Source organism: Melospiza melodia, chromosome 4, assembly GCF_035770615.1.
Source record: "Melospiza melodia melodia isolate bMelMel2 chromosome 4, bMelMel2.pri, whole genome shotgun sequence".
NCBI classification, from domain to species: Eukaryota; Metazoa; Chordata; class Aves; order Passeriformes; family Passerellidae; genus Melospiza; species Melospiza melodia.
The window spans coordinates 53,938,839-53,955,897 of record NC_086197.1 but is presented as its reverse complement, the minus strand read 5'-3'; the positions used below and the strand labels follow the sequence as shown (position 1 = coordinate 53,955,897).

Here is a 17,059-nt window from a genome sequence, read left to right as displayed (position 1 = left end):
GGAGGAGGAGTGGGAAATCTAGAGGAAATAGTGAAGATGGGTTCTGCTTACAGAAAGTTTCAGATTGTTCTTGACATGTAAGGAGCTTGAACAGGAGTAATTATTGAAGACATCAAGACAGGTTTCCCCAGAGAGAAGACTGTTTACCTCTGTTAAAGATAAAAATAGAAGACACTGATCAATAATAGAGCAAAGGCTAATAGGGTGAATAGAAATGGCTTTCCTATCCTGCAAAAAAAAGAAAACAATCAATGAAAACGTAATAGAGCATACATCCCACTAACAAAGACTTGGCTCTTTTAATACAGCAGTTGACTGTGCCTTTGAACTTGTGTTGCTGGAAGTTACCCTTTGGTCTAAGAGCTTAGCAGCCTCCCTAAAAGGGAACACAGATTTGTCTAGAAATGTTGGTGTTATTCAGGTTTCTAATACTAAAGGTTTGTATTTGTGTGATACTGTTTGTCAAAAAAATAAACTCTCACACTTTTTAGGATGTTGGCTAAGTACTAAACAATACAGGTTTTGGGAGAGCTTTTATTATGGTGGAGGTATCCCAGAAAGGCCTACTTCAGGCTTTCTTTTCACCATTGTTCCCAAGAAAATTGGTTTCAAAGCTGCTCTGGTCTAAGGGAGCAGGTTTTTAGGTCCTTAATACTGTCATTATTACAGTTGTGTGTAAACCTTAGGTGGCATGGAAGCAGCAGGTGGGTTCCTGTGCATCTGGAGCAGGAGTGATTTGGTCCTGCTGCAGAATGGCTGGGGAGCTTTGCCAGTGGAGTCAGCGTTTCTGACCAGCTCGGTGGAGCGGGCAGGTGTTTGCTTTGTGATCCACTCGGGGCTCTGCATCGGTTCAGAGTGCTGGACGGGTGGAGCAAGGGGATGAGCCAGCCACTCCCAGCCACTGGGCACCTTTTGGACTTCAGTTTGTCTGTCTCCTTAGGACACGTGGCGGTCTAAAGGGGAAGGTTCTTAGATAAACTGGTCAGAAACTGAAGTTCAGTGTGACTAGCTGGTCTGGCTAGACAGCATTCTGAGCTGTATGGTCTCTAACCATTTGACAGAATCCAGCTAGAAATCTGCCTTGTTCTCTGTCAGGTTCTTTGCTGTTTGCTGGTAGCAGGCTGGGAGGTGAGCTTTTGCAATTGGGGATTAGGATTCTTTTCTTCTCATGGATAAAAGAAGGGTGGGTGGGTTTTTTTCCTAGCACAAAATAGCTTTTAAAACACCTCCTTCCCCCTCAAAAAAGGTAGTTCTCTTTTCTACCCAGTTCTACTGCTGCACTAACTAAAGCATCTAATAATCATGTTTTGGTGTGAGATGACAACCTCTTAATTTCCACATGGGGAACTTACCCTTCATTCCTTCTCCCTTCCTGTTTTGGTTTCGCTTTTAATTGGCTTATGTTTACATTGAGGGAGATAATTGTTACCTGCTCCTTCTAGCAGAAGTGCCTGTTTCATTTTCCAGCAGCTCTAAGGATATCTTTGAGCTCTTGCAGGAATGTGGTGGAAGCAGTGAATTCCTCAGGAGATGTTTGTTGTTTGGTCCTGGTTGCTTCAAGAGCCCAGTGTTGTACTGAATGAAGTTTGAAGTAAAACACGAAGTTTCAGATCAGACTTGCTGATTCTGAAGTGCCATTGCTATGACTCGTTTTTTCAGTGTTTCAACCTAAAACTGAGGAAACCAAGGAAAGCAGCAGTGAATGTACAGGTTGACCTGTCTACAATATGAAGAGGACAGCACAGCCTCAGAGAGAAATTGCATTTAGCCTTTGTACAGTCGAGTTTTCTAGTACACGCCTGCTGCTGGCTGCCCGTGTAACAAAGCAGCTGGGTGTTATTGAGCGGCCCTGGCTGGGGGCAGAAGCTCTTCTCTGCTTTAGAGTTTGTGATTGATTGTGCTTGTCAAGGCCCTGGAAATTTGAGGTGCTGTAGAGAATAGCACTGGGTTGGAGTTTTGTGTGCTGCCTTGCCCAGCTGTTTGCTTGGAGTGCTGTGTCTGTTGTGTGCTGTTCTCGCTTCTTCCCAGGCTCATTGGGGTTTGCTTTCTTGTGGTGGAAGAGTGGTTTCCTGTCAAGACATCACACCCTGCCAGCGTGCTTGGGACTCTGAAAGCAGTTTGACACTGTGATAAGATGAATTGAAACTCTTAGCTAAAACAACTGTAAAATATTACAGTGCTTGAACTGAAAACACCCTTATAGTAAGGGATTTAGGGTATTTTTTTCCTTCCCCCCCTCCCATTTTTTTCTGGGGTTTGGTGGGGTTTTTCTGTGGTTTTTTTTTTTTTTTCCTGCATGGACTACTTTTGGGGAGAGCAACTGGACTTGTTCTCAGAGCATCAATTCCCCAGGAAAGTTTTGGAAGTGAAATTCTGCCAGATAAAGCTGTGAGTTGCAACCACCTTCCAGGAGTCTCACCTCAGAGTCTCTCTCTTCTAACAAGAGGCGGGGGCTGGAGTACTTGCTCATAGCCAGGTTCTCTCTCTTTAAAAATCAGGTCAACCTCCATGGGGTTTTTGTTTCTGATGGTGTAAGTAACATGTCTGGGAAGGCAGCAGAGCAAGCTGTGTCCAGGGAAAATACAGTGTATAGGCAAGCTGCTCAGGAACTGTGCTGTATCTGGCTTTGACCAGGTCTTTATAGCCCTCGAGGGGAACAATTCACAGGAACCTGAAAAGGGAAATAACTGACATGCTACCTGCAGTATTAACCCATACACTGCCTGGCTATTTGTCTGCCCACCCTCAAGTCTGTCTCTGTATTGAAAGGATGGGAATGTTACTATTATTATCTTACAGTCACAGTGCCTGGGAGTCTGATGATACTGAAAGGATCAGCTATTTGAGGATGTTGTGTAATGAAGAGTGACCAAGAGCACAGAGAGTTGGTGTCATGGCCTCACGTTTTTTTGGGTCTAGCCCCAAAGCGTCCATCTCTGCCTGGGTATTTTGTACATGTGGCCCCCGATCAACTTGCTAGTAAAAAAAAAAAAATCCCTCTGATTCAGCAAAGAAAATGACTGCAACATGTTACACAGTGCAGCAGTGAGGCTTCAAGAAGGAGATGAGATGAAATAATGCCTTAAAAGCTGACCTTGCGGACCCAGTGTTCCCTCCTCAGGCTGCAGAACATGACGTGGATGCTGTTGGAGGCTGCTGAGCTGATTGCTTGGGAGCCTGCAGCTGCCTGGTCATCTCCAGCACAGATACAGCCTCACCAGCAGTCATGTAGCTGTGTCTCTGTCCAGGTTACTTGAAATGAATGTGGACAAGTCAGTCACTTCAAGAGGCAGGTTGGAAGTGAGTGAATTTCTCTTCCTGGCTCACCATATCTTGTCTCTTCCTTGCTCTTTTTGCTATGAAAGAATGGTTAGTGGTGGGTGAAGCCACTTGCAGCTGTTTGTCCTGTCAGCTGGGAGTGACTTCTCTCCTCCAAACTCTTCTGACTTACAGACTTCCTTTCCCCCCTCCCAATGACTTTGTGATGGCACTGATTTTACAAGAGTCTTAAGCCAAAAGTCATTCATACAAATTCCCTTTCAAGTAACTTCATGCAACTGCATAATTTAATGTCAGAGCATCTGGAAACATTGAGTTGAAGCTTTGTCCTTTTTTTAAGCACGCACCCTCTCGGATTGATGCTTGACATGATTTTTTTCTCTATAGAGAAGATGCATTGCTGCTGATGGCTTTTAGTATAAAGAGACTCCCGTGAGTCCAGGAATACAAAGGTCCTAATTCAGCTTTCAGAACTTTGCCTCTGTAGTATTTTTATTAACAAAATGGCTTTATAGTGAGTGCGGCCTTGCGTGCTTTGTTGAGAATCACTGATTTTACTCCTGCAGCGTTCATCACTGCTACATGTCTGCGCCAGAGAATGATTGCTGGGGAAGTCAGATGTGCCATTGCCCTCATATGCACCACTGCACAGTTGCCTAGACCTCTGATAAGATGTCTGGGTTCTTTCAGCTCATTTACTTGCTAAATTGAAGTGTGGATCTGATCTGATAGATTCTATATGTCATCTTCTGGATGGAGAAATATACTCTAATGTATTAGAAAAACTTCCTTTGTGTGTGACTGCCACAAGTTCAATACTTTTCCATGCTGCTGTAGAGTTTGAGTTTTGGTTCTTCTTAAAAGAACCATATACCCAGTGGTAATTTAAAAACTGTTGTCTACCCTGTCTTGGCACTCAGAGGTGGGAAACAAAAAAAAAAGTGTTGGTGGAATAAGTTCTGATTTGACTTTGTTCTTGAGAGTTTGGAAAATGAAATGCAAACATCCTCTGTCATGTGGGACACAATTGTTTACAACACATCCTTTTTTCTTCTTGCCTCTTTCTCCTCTGCCAGTTGCAGAATATCTTATACTCTTTCTGTGTTTCTCCCCTGGGAGCAGAGGGCTTGCCTGGTTTATGTGGGGTTGGGCTGTTGGGAGTATGGGAAAGGGATGCAGTGCGTGGCCCAAGTGTATTTCTTCCTGTTCTCAAAGCAGAAAAGGTTGGGGAACATCCCTCCTCCTCCTCTCCCTCCCCCTTTCTCTCTTTTTCCCGTCTCCTTCCAAAAAAGGGACTAGATGTTAGATACTGACCCATCACAATGTGGGTCAGTCCACAAAAAAAAAAAAAAATAGGAGGAGGAGGATGGGGGGGAGGAGGGCTGTGCAAATACAGTGAGACAACAGAAATTAATAGAGCAGAAAAAAACTCTGGAAAGAAGAGTGCATGGCTCAGGGTAAAAGGGTTTTGTTGTTGATTCTAAGTTTTTTTAATGGGCACATGGGGAGGGGAAGCTTCTCTTAGGATGACTATAGGCTAGCAAAATGGGTGGGTGCTGTATGAGCTGCATGTGCAGAAGATTTTTGTGGTGTTCTCAGATTTTAGTTTCCCTAAAATGAGGAACATAGGAATGTGACCTTGTTGAAGGTTAAATTGTTTATGTGTACAGTGCCGTCTTACGTGTATGTAGGCATGGGATCATCTCTTGAGTATGGCTTAGTGGGTGTGTACCTTGCCATGTGGTTTGGTCTGCCTTAGGTGCCTGACTCCTCTGCCTTCTGCTTCTGAGCTGAAGGCTCCCTGTCCCACTCTTGCTGACCCTACTGGTCCTCTGTCCCAGTGACACTTTCCCCTTGTTTCACTGACTGTACTGACAGCTGGGAAATTGAGACTGGGGCATCTCTGCAGACTGCTCACTCCTCTGAAGAGATAACACCGAGGAGAGCTGCATTTGGACCTGCACTTGTTGTGCAGACAGACAAGCACGTTAAGCTGCCATGGGGTGCAGCAGCTGCAGGCACTGTGTGTGTTTGTGAGCCTGGTGAGTGCCTGTCTTGTGACTGAGCACAGCATTGCTCATGTGTGTTCACAGCTACCCATGTGTGCCTGTGTGCCAGGTGTGCGTTCTGGGCAGACTTGGACACACTTGAAGTTAAGAAAGCTTTGCCCAGCATGTGCAGTAAAATGTAGATGAGTTGTACTAGTTGAAATTGCATGCCAGGTCATATTCTTAACTCTGATTGTTTTGGGAGTGCTACTGGAGAGCATAAAAATGCTCTTTTGGGACCTTTTCATGTCTCATAGCTAAGTAAACTAGATGCTACCCCAGAGAGCAAAAGCAATTTAAGAAGTAATAAATGTGAAAGCATTTGATTTTTCTTGGATTGCTATCACTGATTTCAGCTGTGCCAATGACTCTCTTACTGTGTAGTGTAGTGCTATTTTGTCCTATCTACCTGCTCCTTTTCCTCCCTTTTGCCATTTCAGCTGGTGATGCCGTCCCATTGGATGTTGAAAACACCTTGGATTAATTATTTATCATATATATCTAGCACAATAAAAAGAGCTGGTCCCAGTTGGCAATTGTAGGCATTGTTATAATTAAAATGGTCTAAAATAAACATTGAACCATTTTGTCCTGTGTTTTTGTATTCCTTGTAAGTCTAGGACACATTGTCAAAAACATTAAGCTGCTGCTTTCACTAATACAGAGCTCTTGCTTGTGTCCTAATAAATGCAGAAAGTTCAGGCTCTGATTTATCTATGGCATGGCACTTCTGTATTGGCCTTTTTGGATCCAGAATAAATATAATTTAATGGAGAAACTCTTGAAGAAATAAGAATTTGAGGGGAATGGGAAATGTTTTTGTGGTATTTTAACCAAGTTCAGTGTGGTGGATATTTAAATCAGTGTGACTGTGGAGTAGGTTTTAAGGAAGAACATTGTCTTGTCTCGTAGCTCTCCAGGAGAACCTTGCAGCCAGGTTGTGTGTGTTTTTTTGGTGTGTGTCTTATACAGCAGAAGGAGGCTTAGCTGTTAAGACTCTTTCATGGGATAGCTTTGTGTATCATTCTTTGCTCACTCAGCAGTTTAGAAATTAAATACTTTCAGCCTTGGATGAGATGATCTATTTTAAAACCACAGATTGTTTTTGCAGATGGGAGAGAACAGCTTCCGAGTCCTGCTGTTGGGGGTTCTTTTCCTTTTGGCACTGGGGTAGGTCTTGATCAGAGCAGGCAAACACCTCCTCCTTTACTAGATTCTGTTGGAATATTCAGATGTACTATGGAACTAAAGGACCATGCCTGAACCTTTCTTCCCTCCTCTTACACCACTTTTGTTGCATCAGAAGTGAGGTTTTCATATTTTTTCATGAACAATTTATGTTTGTTTATGTAGAAATAGCTCCTCCTCAGTGGTAACATTTTCCATGCCTTTATGCAAGCCAAAAATGAAGTTTTTTGTTTTCACTTTTGCCACATCCTGTCTGTTTTCTGTTTTGAGTTTATTTTCAGCAGAAGAAGCTGCCATGTTAATGTTGGAGACAGGAGGTCTCTGTTTCCAAAAGATACAGGACTGGCAATCTGCTCCTGATGGAGAATTAGTGTGCTGGTTTTTCTGTGGATGCAGGCTGTGTGGACACATCCCTGCTACTTTACATCTGTGTGGTGTCATTAAGAGAACTGGTCCCCATGCCATTTGGAGCTTCTTCTCTATCAAGAATCTTTGTAACAGTGTTCTGCATCCCTGGGTTTTTGTCAGGATAGTTATCTTGATAGAAACAGCACAGGCTTTGTTTTGTGTTCTTTTCCTTTCCTTGCATTGAGAGTCCCCCCAATACTCCTGAAGTGTTTTCAGAAGATGTGTTAGGTAAGTGTAAGAGGTTTGATGTTCAAGCTAATGCCCTGGCAGCACAAGGCCTTGTCTTGCTCTAGCATACATAACTTGTGATGACATCTGGGCAGGAGCAGGTGACAGCTTGTAGGGGATGGGAGTGTGATCCCTGCCTTCCCTGCTGGGAGGTGTACTGCCAGAAACTCCTGTAACCCATGTAGAAGAATCATACTAGCTCTGGTCCAAGTTTCTTGTGGCCATCCTGGAATACACCTAACCTGTGTCCAAAAGTCCTGTGTGTTTATGTAGATGTACTTTTATGTGTGCTTGTTTCCAGTTTCCAAAGTTTGGTGCTTTTCAGGTCTCTGTTGTGGTCCTGTTATGTTGCAGGTTACCTCTGGGGGGAGCAAGGTAGTCACTTGGAGATCGGGAAAGCTCCAAGAGTGAAATCTAGAAGTGTTGAAATATTTTCCTTTGATATGTTTAGGAGAGCTCTCCAGAGAGGGAGAATAAGTGTGCAAGGAACTTTACTCTTCCTTGAACTGAAAGCAATGATGAAACAGGTGGGAAGAGAAAACAGGATATGGCAGAAGAGTAAGAAATGCTTCAAAATTTAATTTGCATTAGATTGGTTTGTATTGCATTGGTAATTTGGGTTTCCAAATGCCCCTAATTTGACATATGGTAATGTCAAATGCTTTCCTCGCGGTTTGGTACCTTGCAGTGCTGGGAACTGTATGGACAGAGAACAAAAAGATGGTTGTTCCAGGGAGCTTAAAATGCACAAGAAACAACAGAGAAATACAGCCAGCTGGGAGGAGCACCAGGAAAGAGATCACAGCCAGGAGGTGATGGAGGTGAATAGGGAATAGCTGTATGGCTGTTGGAAAGTACCTTTTTACCCAGGCATGAGAGTAAGCAGGAAAGTGTGTTGTGGTGCTGGCTTGGGCTGTGATGGAGGTAGATGTCTAAGAAATAAATGTCAAAACACATTCACAGTGTAAGAGGGAAGCTGCTGATGCCAAGGCACTGGATCTACCTCATCAAGGCAGTATTTTTGCTGTGGCATGTTCCCAGGCAGTACCTTTTCTGGGCTTTTGTGGGCTTGTGTCCTGTTGCACAGTGGAAGAGACATCTCAGAAGCAAGGCCTGTTGGGACGAGTTGCCACAGCCAACCCTCACAATGCTCTTTTTAAAAAGGCAGAAGAGGAGCTAGCAGACTGAGCTGGTGGCAGTGAATGAGCTGAAATCCACTTTCCTGATTAAGGCTTCAGTCATCTGTGCTATTACCTGTTTAAGTATAGACTGGAATTGCTCTTACAGCTTCAGCTTCTTGCATACAGTAGAATTTCATAACAACAGCTTTGTGCACTACTTATACCTGTCACTGTAGCTGTGTTGTGTGGGACTTGAGGAGATTAGAAGGGATAATTTGGAAGGTTTATGTTAATTTTGTGGATTTTGGAGTACAGCGTTCCTTCATGTTTCACTAGCAAGGAGAATGAGCTGCAAACTGATGCATAGAACCAATAAAAGGTGTCAAGGAAATAAAATGCTGTCCTCAGGGGCAGCCCTGAATGCTCATGGGTGAGGTGGTTTGGGTAGCAGATGCAAGCCCTATTTGTAAGAGAGTTTGTGTATTTTCTTTCAGAACACAGTGGTGGAAAAAGTTATTTCAATGACTGTGTGAATTGAAGGAGATTAGGTGAAGAATGATGCTCAATCCTGTAATTAATGGCTGTTGATGTATAATCACAAGGGGGCAGTGTTAAGATTGCATACACAACTTCAATTTATGACTGACCTTGCTTATGAATACATAACCCTTGTCATGACAAAATGCGTGTTGGTTACTTTTTGCTGTTTTTACTTATTTTTAAGTGAGTGCAGAGACACAGAAGAATTCCCTTTCAGATCCTCAGTTCTCTTGATGTTACTGCTGCTGCATTTGGGTCTCTGCTGCTGATCTGGTTTGATTAGCTGGAGTGTGCAGGTCCAGGCCCTGTTTCTCCTGGCACCTGTGGTCTGCTGTACAGATCCTCTCCCCCATGAACTTTTGGAAGGGCTTAGCAGCTTCCTGTCTTGCATAGCTCCCAAAGTGCACTGGGATGTGCAGGACTGCAGCTGGCTGGACTTTATTTAGGGTTGCGTTAACCACAGGTGCATCTGCTCTGATTTCATTTTAGATGTGCCCTTCTTGAGCTTTGTGGAAGCACTCTCAGCACTGTGCATATTCAATTGCTTCAGAAGTTACTTGGGTAGAAATTCCTTTCTTTTAAAAGCAATAAAAGCCTTGCTAACTTGTGACATCTCCACCCAGCCTCCATCTCTCCAAATATTTAGATATAGTACAGATGATGAAATATGTGTGTGTATGTGTGTGTGTGTGTGTATGCTTAGAAAGCTCAAAACTTAAGTTACATTTTCTGTACTGATCAGGACTGGAGAGGAGTTATCCTACTGTACATGCAGTTATGGAAAGCTGTAACTCAGAGCAGGGATCTGTTGGAAAGAACAAAGAAAAGCCAGGTTTGACAATTATTTTGTAAATTAAAGCACAGCACTTGTGCAGCTCCACCTATAGTAAGACATGCTTAAACAAATCTGAGTGTTTCCCAGAACATTTCTTTTCCCCCATGGAAGAAAGCAGAAAGGAGGTGGAGTGTGACATAAGGTAACATCAGACTGCTGCACACTGGTGATACGAGTGTGTGTTTTGGAAAAGCCTGTGCTAAAGGGGCCATTTTTGTGCCTTAGTGTGCATGTGAAAAGGACTTGCTACTGGCACTCTGCTTTTACTGGGTACCTGTTCCCTAGTTTGTGCTGTGGCTTCAGGTGGAACAGGGCTGGGGCAGTTCCTCTGTGAACGTGTATTCTCTTTTGTGTTCTGTAACAACTTGTCAGTAGATGACAGATGTGCCCTTCCCTGCTGCAGCTGTAAACTCCGGCGATGGATCATTGGCCTTTCCAAAGCCCTTTCCATCCACTGATCATAAAGGCCTGTGTAGGAGCAATGACTTGAGCTTTTATAGAAGTGCTCTTGTGAAAAATATTAGGAGGTTATCAGAAGGAGGCAATATTATGCTGTTCCCTTTGATAGGGGGATCAGAAGCAGCTCTTCTAATGGACAGAACCAATGGCTGCCTGCTTGTGATCTTGGTTTAAGTGGATTATCTTCCTACAGTCCAGAGGTCACACTAGAGCCTGCTTATGACCAAATTGAAAATAATAGCTACTTTAGATCTTAGACCTTCAAGAATTTGTTCCATTGAAAGAAAATAACTTTTTAGCCAGGAAATGGCCAAAGGTCATGCTGCTTTGAAATCTTGCATATTCTTGTGTTCTGTATGTGATTTTATGTGTCAGCTGGCTTTTAAAAGCTGATCAGGTTAAATTCACATCATGTAGAAAACAATGCAAAGTTAGTAACATTAATAACAGGCTGGCTAAATCTACTATGCCATACAAATTTTGGTAAAAGCATGACTTTCATGCTGTTCACACTGTCAAAATGAGAAGAGCTTTCAGTTCATATCCTTCAATGAGAGTGCTTTGGGCTGAATGTGGTTTTCAGCATGGCTGTAGGAGAGGTGGGTATTGCTTGCTGGAGGAATTAGGATATTCTTCCCTCTGTCCCCTTCCTGCACAGGGACACTGTGGCACATGTTCTTGTTGCTTGTTGCTGCTTGGCAGGCTAACCATGACAGTAGGACACAGCAGAATAGCCTGTACTCTTATGGAAAATAGAGATGTTAACTTAAGCGTGCCTGTCATCTTCCAGTAGGAATGGTTTAGACACCTCCTTCTGATCTTTTTACTAAGGGTGTGTAGTGATAGGACTAAGGGAAATGGCTTTAAACTGTGAGTAGGTTAAATTAGATGTTAGGAAGAAATTCTTTGCTGTGAGAGAGGTGAGACAGTGGCACAGGTTGCCCACAGGAGTTAGGGATGCTCCATCCTTTGAAGTGTTCAGGGACAGGTTTGTTGGAGTCTGAACAACCTGGTCTAGTGGAAGGAGTCCCTGGCCCATAGCACAGGGCTTGGAACTAAATGGTCCTTAAGGTCTTTTCCAACCCAAACCATTCTATGATTCTGTGATCTCTGGTGAATGCTGTATTCATCTTATATGTTTTTATTGCAGAAGGGGGGTGATGATGACCGTGGCCAGATTTCATGATCTCTGGGTGGCTGTCAGAGGTTTCTGAGTGCCACATGATCTGTTATATCACAAGGGGTGGCAGTGGCAGACACACCCAGGTCCTGTTCACAAAGCATGTGAGCAGCCTGGTGGAAGGCATGTGAGAGATGCAAAGTTCTGTTACATTCCTGACTCCTTTCAGCTGGGTTCAATTGCTTTGTGGTTCTCTTCCCTGACAGGTCTTGGCCCGTGGGCAGCTCTTTAGCAATCCCAACTGGAACCTCACACCAAAAGGCACCATGATTATGATGACTGATGTCACTGCAGCCCCCAGACTGGGGTCAACTGCCACCACTCCAGCTGTGGCTCCTAACTTCTCCTGGATGCCAGAGGATGGCAGCCCCACGGCTGTGGAGCAGCCAATATTCCTCATGACCACTGCTGCTCAGGCTATCTCAGGTTTCTTTGTATGGACAGCTTTGCTCATCACCTGCCATCAGGTAAAACCCTGGCACTTGTACTTCTCATCCTTTCCTTTTCCCCACATGAAGAACAGACCATTTCCACAGTGTGAATGGAGAGGAAGCACACTCTTTAAAACTAGCAGGTGTAAAACATTTCACCATCTCTTGAAGGTTTGCAGAATGGTGTGTTATCTTAGGTCATCCTTTCACAGGTCTTTAGCTGAATATTGCCATTTTTTATTGTGTCAGCTGTTAGCTAAAAAATCCTAGTCACCTGTTGTTTGACATTCCTCCTTTGATCTCCTGTGCCAGTGGATTCCACGGGCTGAACTCTGCTGCGGAAAGGAGTAGCAGGAAATGTTTCATTTTAATTTTTTCCTCCTCCCCTCTCTCTGGGGCAGGTGTCCTGGGAGCCTGAGTAAGTCAAACCCTGCATCCTGTTCTCTGCCTCTCTTTCATGCAGTTGTCATGTGAACTGAAAAATACAGTGGGGAAACACAAGCCCTGTTATTTATCAACCCATGTTTTGTACCTGTTGGATTGTAGATTCCAGAGTGATGACTAGAATGTAGAAAAGTACAGCCTATTGGTGGAGTACAGGAGCTAGTGAAGGTAAAAAATGGATTAGTCACAGATGAATAAGAGTAACACCTGCAGTTTCACCAGCTTGGGTAACAATTACAAGTGCCATGGATCCTCCTGTCAAATTGATCACCTGCTGAGGGTAGGAAGAAATTTTCCTGTGCCGCGTCGCATTGCACAGTTAGGCATTAATGGCCTTCTCTGAAGATACCCATGGAGGTCAGTGCCAGAGAGACACTGCTGATTGGAACACGCTGTTGTCCTCTTACACAGCAGCAGTTCCTGTGCTCTCCCAGGCACATGGATCACTGGGCTCTTCTGACATCCCAAGGGCAAAGCTTGGAGTCATCTGAACTCTGGTGTCAGCTGTCTCTGTGCTGGGTGAGATGTGTCACTGGGATTGTCGCAAGGCAAAAATATCTCTAAGGTTTGTTAGCTTACTTTCAACCTGTTCTCCTCAGGAAATGAGTGTTTTGTGAGCTCCTCATGGGTCAAGAAGAGGAATCAGAAGTGGTTTTGAGCATTTCATAGGGAAAGGAAGCAGAAGTATTTTTGAGCCCTTCAGTCGGTTTTGACCAGGGAGGAACAAGCAACAGACAGCTGGGGAGGCACAAGCCCCTCTCCCTTACAGTGCAAAGATGAGAGTGTATGTTTTTTTTAGTCTCTGGAGAATCCTCATAGCACCCCAAAATGCAGGGTGAAGCTTCAAACAAATGCTTGTACCTCTTCAGGCAGCAGAATCAGTCAGTGGTGAGGCACATATGTAGTCAGCTGGCTGTTACTAATTCCAGCAGCTGGGACAGCAGCTTAGTGAGAATTGCTGTACAGAGGCCTTGCCTCTCCTGACTCCGTGGTCAAGAGAGTGTACCCACAAATGGTGCTGAAGCTCTGCCTGTGTTATTAGGGCATTGCAGGGGTTGTGCTCATCTTCAGGGTGTGCTTGTGGTCAGTACCTTTTTGGGGAGGTGGGTATTCTGTAAAAAAGCATCTTGGGTGTGGGATTTAATGATGGCTAAGGAACTGTGAGTGGTGGGAGCGGGAAGGGTGGGGGATGCTGTGCTCCCCCCAGCCAGTGACTTAGAGGGATTGGCGTGTGTGCAGTCAGACAGAGCAAACTGTGTGGTTCCTTTGAGCACACTACATAAGCTCAGTGCTCCCTTGATGGCTGACCCTTTGTGGCTGTGCTGTCACCCATGTGCAGGGTAACACCTTTTGAGCAGATGGGCTGTGGCTTATCAGCTTTGGGATATGCTGTAAAGGGCTCTCTTAGGTTGTTTCAGGTGAAAGTCTCAAAAGCATCCAAAACAGCCAAAAGAGAGAGTGTTCACAAGTGTGTTTTTCAGAGAAAAGCAGCCTGCAGTGTGATGAATCTTAGGTAATTAAAAGAGGATAGCAGGAATGTAGAGCTAATGACTGGAAAAAAGGTTTGAACAAAAAGAATATGGGCAAGGTTATGTAAAAATAACCCAATTCCTTTTAAGAAACTAGATTAGAAATGCCTCCATTTTCTTTTCCCTCTCCTTCCCCCGTCTGCAAACTAAGGGTTGCTATATCAATTCCATACGATAACAGGGATTGATCTTTTCTTTTATGTTCATCACCTTGAGGCTGCTGGAGGCAATCGAGAGGTGATTTAGTAAGTTTGTTTTCCCTGGCCCAGTTGGCTCTCCAGTTCTGCTTTCTCCTCTGTGCTCCATGTACCCTGATCCCACTCTCCCCTGTCCATCTCCAGATCTACATGCACCTGCGCTGCTACAGCTGCCCAAACGAGCAGCGCTACATCGTTCGCATCCTCTTCATCGTGCCCATTTATGCCTTTGACTCCTGGCTCAGCCTCCTCTTCTTCACCAATGACCAGTACTATGTTTACTTCGGCACAGTGCGGGACTGCTATGAAGGTAAGGAGGGCTCACACAGAAAATGGGGGGGTGGGAAGTCTCTGGTCTGGGAGAACTTTATTTCTGGTTGAAAACAGCATTTCAGGAGAGAGCATTGCTGTCACCTGCTGAATGGTGTGCTTAACTGGATGACCGTGGCTTGCTTAGTGACTGAAAATCATAGAATGGTAGGATGGTTTGTCTCAGGGTGCACCTTTGAAGATCATCTAGTGCAGCACCCTTGCCGTGGTCTGGGACACCTTTCACTTGATCAGGTTGCTCAAAGCCCTGTGCAACTTGATCCTCTCCCTCGCTGGTCTCTGGTCATGAGCCTTCCCTCCAGGGTTCTGTAGAGACTAAGTTTATGGTTTTCTGGGGTCCTTTGCTTCAGGAAGGTAAAAGCTTTTGGTGAAGCCAAAACAGCTGATGGTATCTGGGTGTTAGAAAGTGACATATTGCTTAGCTCCTGCCTCTTTTAACAGCACTTAGCAGCCAGATACTGCTTTGTCCTGTGTTCCTGGTGCAGCTTGTTAGCAGTGTATTCTTCTGGTCCCATCCTGGGGCCACTTGTGTGCTTGCACAGGGTAGCACAGTGGCCATGTGCTGGGGCTGGTAAAGTGTAAAGTGCTTTGGAGTCCTGTAGAAGAGAGGGTGCCGTGTTCAGGATGAGCACCTGCTTGGTTTTGGTTATCTGCTGCAGTGATGTAATACCACTAGCACTGTATGTGAGGGAAATGGTTACTTTCCTGTAAATGCTATTGTAACTTCCCTCCTGGTCTCATCCTGTAAGAAGCCTCTACCCACTCAGCAGAAGATACTGCACTCTAGCAGTGACTTTTTGAGGACAATTTCTCACCATACCCTCATTAAATCCTAAATCATTGGTGCAGTTGTTTTTGTGAGATCTGCAATGCAGAGAGTTGCCCCTGGCCACGTGAACAAGTTAAAGCTGAAGAGACCAGCAGGCCTTCCTTCATGTGCACAACAATGCTGTGGGTGCAGCAGCAGATGGCAAATGCACACACATGATGCAAGAAAGCATCTTTGTTTGGGGTCTGGGTTTTTTCTTTCCCCGCCCTGTGTGTATGAGTCCAGCAGGAAGCCTGCTGCTCTCCTAGCAACAGCCACTGTCCCTCTGCCTCTCTTGCCCTGGGAGTTTGCAAGCATTTGAACATCTGCTCAGGAGGCTGCCCGTGCTCCAGGGTTCACCTCGGCAGGTTGGCCTGTATGAGAAAACTACAAGTGGAGGTGAAGACACCTTTGGAAAGCAGGTTCTCTCCCTCACTTTTTCTGAGGATTGCTTCAAAACAGCCTTTTTGTGTCTTGCCACCCCCCTTCTTTATATTTTAGAAAGGTTTTACATTGCAAAGTGGGCTATTAGAGAATGGAGGAAGAAGACCCTACTAGTACATTTTGAAAGCTGTCTTAAGCCATTTCTGGACTGTATTTTGTGGTGTGTGTTAGGAGGAGCCTGTTCTGGTTTTACTCTTTCATGTCACTGCTTCTTCAGAAACACTGATACAAGTAGGGTTTGTTTTGGGGTTTTTTTTATGTTGATATCATGAATACCATCTGATGGATGTGGATGGGAAAGGGAGAATAGTTCTTTGCTGGTGTGATGACCCTTGCTAGTTAGCACTTTTATTGGGAATGAAGGGGCAGATATTTCTCCCTCTTGTTTTGTTTTGTTTTCTTCCTCTGATGTCATCTTTTCCCTAGTACTTGGGGAATGGGCAGCTGGTATTGTAATGACCAAATCAGAGGGCAGGGGTCACTGGAGGACAATAGGAAAAGCTTAGCTTTTCTTCTTCTGGGTGCTGGGTGCTGTCAGCTAAGTTGCAGGAAAATTGAAGGCAAAAGGGGTTACCACAGTTATTTAAATAATTTTTCCGTGGTTGGTGTTTTATGCCCTAATTAAAGCTTTGGCAAAATTATTACTGTGTGAATTTTGTTCAATAATAAGGATTACAGATAGAATAACAATATCCCAATTACATACATAGAAGCATGTGTACCACTGGCTTTTATGTGCCATAGCAGTCTTGCCAGCTAGACACATCTACAAGCCATAAGTAAATGTTTTGAGACTGTAAGTGTTTTGGGGACCATGGAGTATCTCTTCGCCAGGGCATAGTTTAGATGCTTATAGAAGAATTTGTCTGACTTTGGAAGATCATTCATGTGGAAAAATTGATCTCAGGTCTAATAACTGGCTGGTCGGGGAGATCAGCTTCTCAGTGTTGTACATTATTAAGTTTCTGTTCTTATTTTAAAGTTCCTTGAGACTGCTGTTTGTATCCCAGTTATTTGGGGCAAAAATCAGGATTTGTGTGTTGTCATTCCAGGGAGTGTCCAGATACAGGTGACCAGAGAATATAATGTTGCAAGGAGGCTCGTCTGGTCTGTCATTTTGCCCCAGGGCTGTCTGTGTCAAATGCAGAAGTACAGTCCTTGCCCTAAAAAATCTGACAACTTCGAGGGTCCAACAGTAATTACAACAAGTCAAGAGAGTGGCAGACAGAGTGTATACAGGCTCACTTCATGCACATTTAAGTGAGTTTGGATCCCATGAAAAGGAGATACATCTGTAGTTCTGGGGAACTGAAATGGGGCAGAGTGTTAGTGGTCAGTCTGTTTGTCATCTGTAACAGGTTTCTGGGGAAGGCAGAAAAGAGGTGGTCTAAGGAGAATTTTATTCAGCACACAAGAAATTTTATCTTTTTGAGAAAATGAAGAACAGAGCCTGTTTTGCAAAAGTCCCCACAAGACACGGAAACAGAGTTTTGCTGATTGTTATAAACTCTTTGTTTCTCCAAATCTTATGTCTATAGCCTGGTTACCTGGCAGAGACAAACTGTGTTCATCAGCTAACAGGTTAAATAC

General features: G+C 44.3%; 1 protein-coding gene across 2 annotated transcripts in view; it reads left to right on the top strand.

Annotated features, from left to right (window-relative positions):
• The window catches only part of TMEM184B (transmembrane protein 184B), a 30,241-nt gene that overhangs the window by 1,013 nt on the left and 12,169 nt on the right, over positions 1–17,059 (top strand). For both annotated transcript variants that reach the window (XM_063154531.1, XM_063154530.1), the window contains exons 2-3: positions 11,493–11,753; positions 14,032–14,197. In XM_063154531.1, coding sequence (XP_063010601.1) covers positions 11,553–11,753; positions 14,032–14,197 — 367 coding nt within the window. In that variant the 5' untranslated portion in view covers positions 11,493–11,552. The remainder of the gene's footprint in view (positions 1–11,492; positions 11,754–14,031; positions 14,198–17,059) is intronic.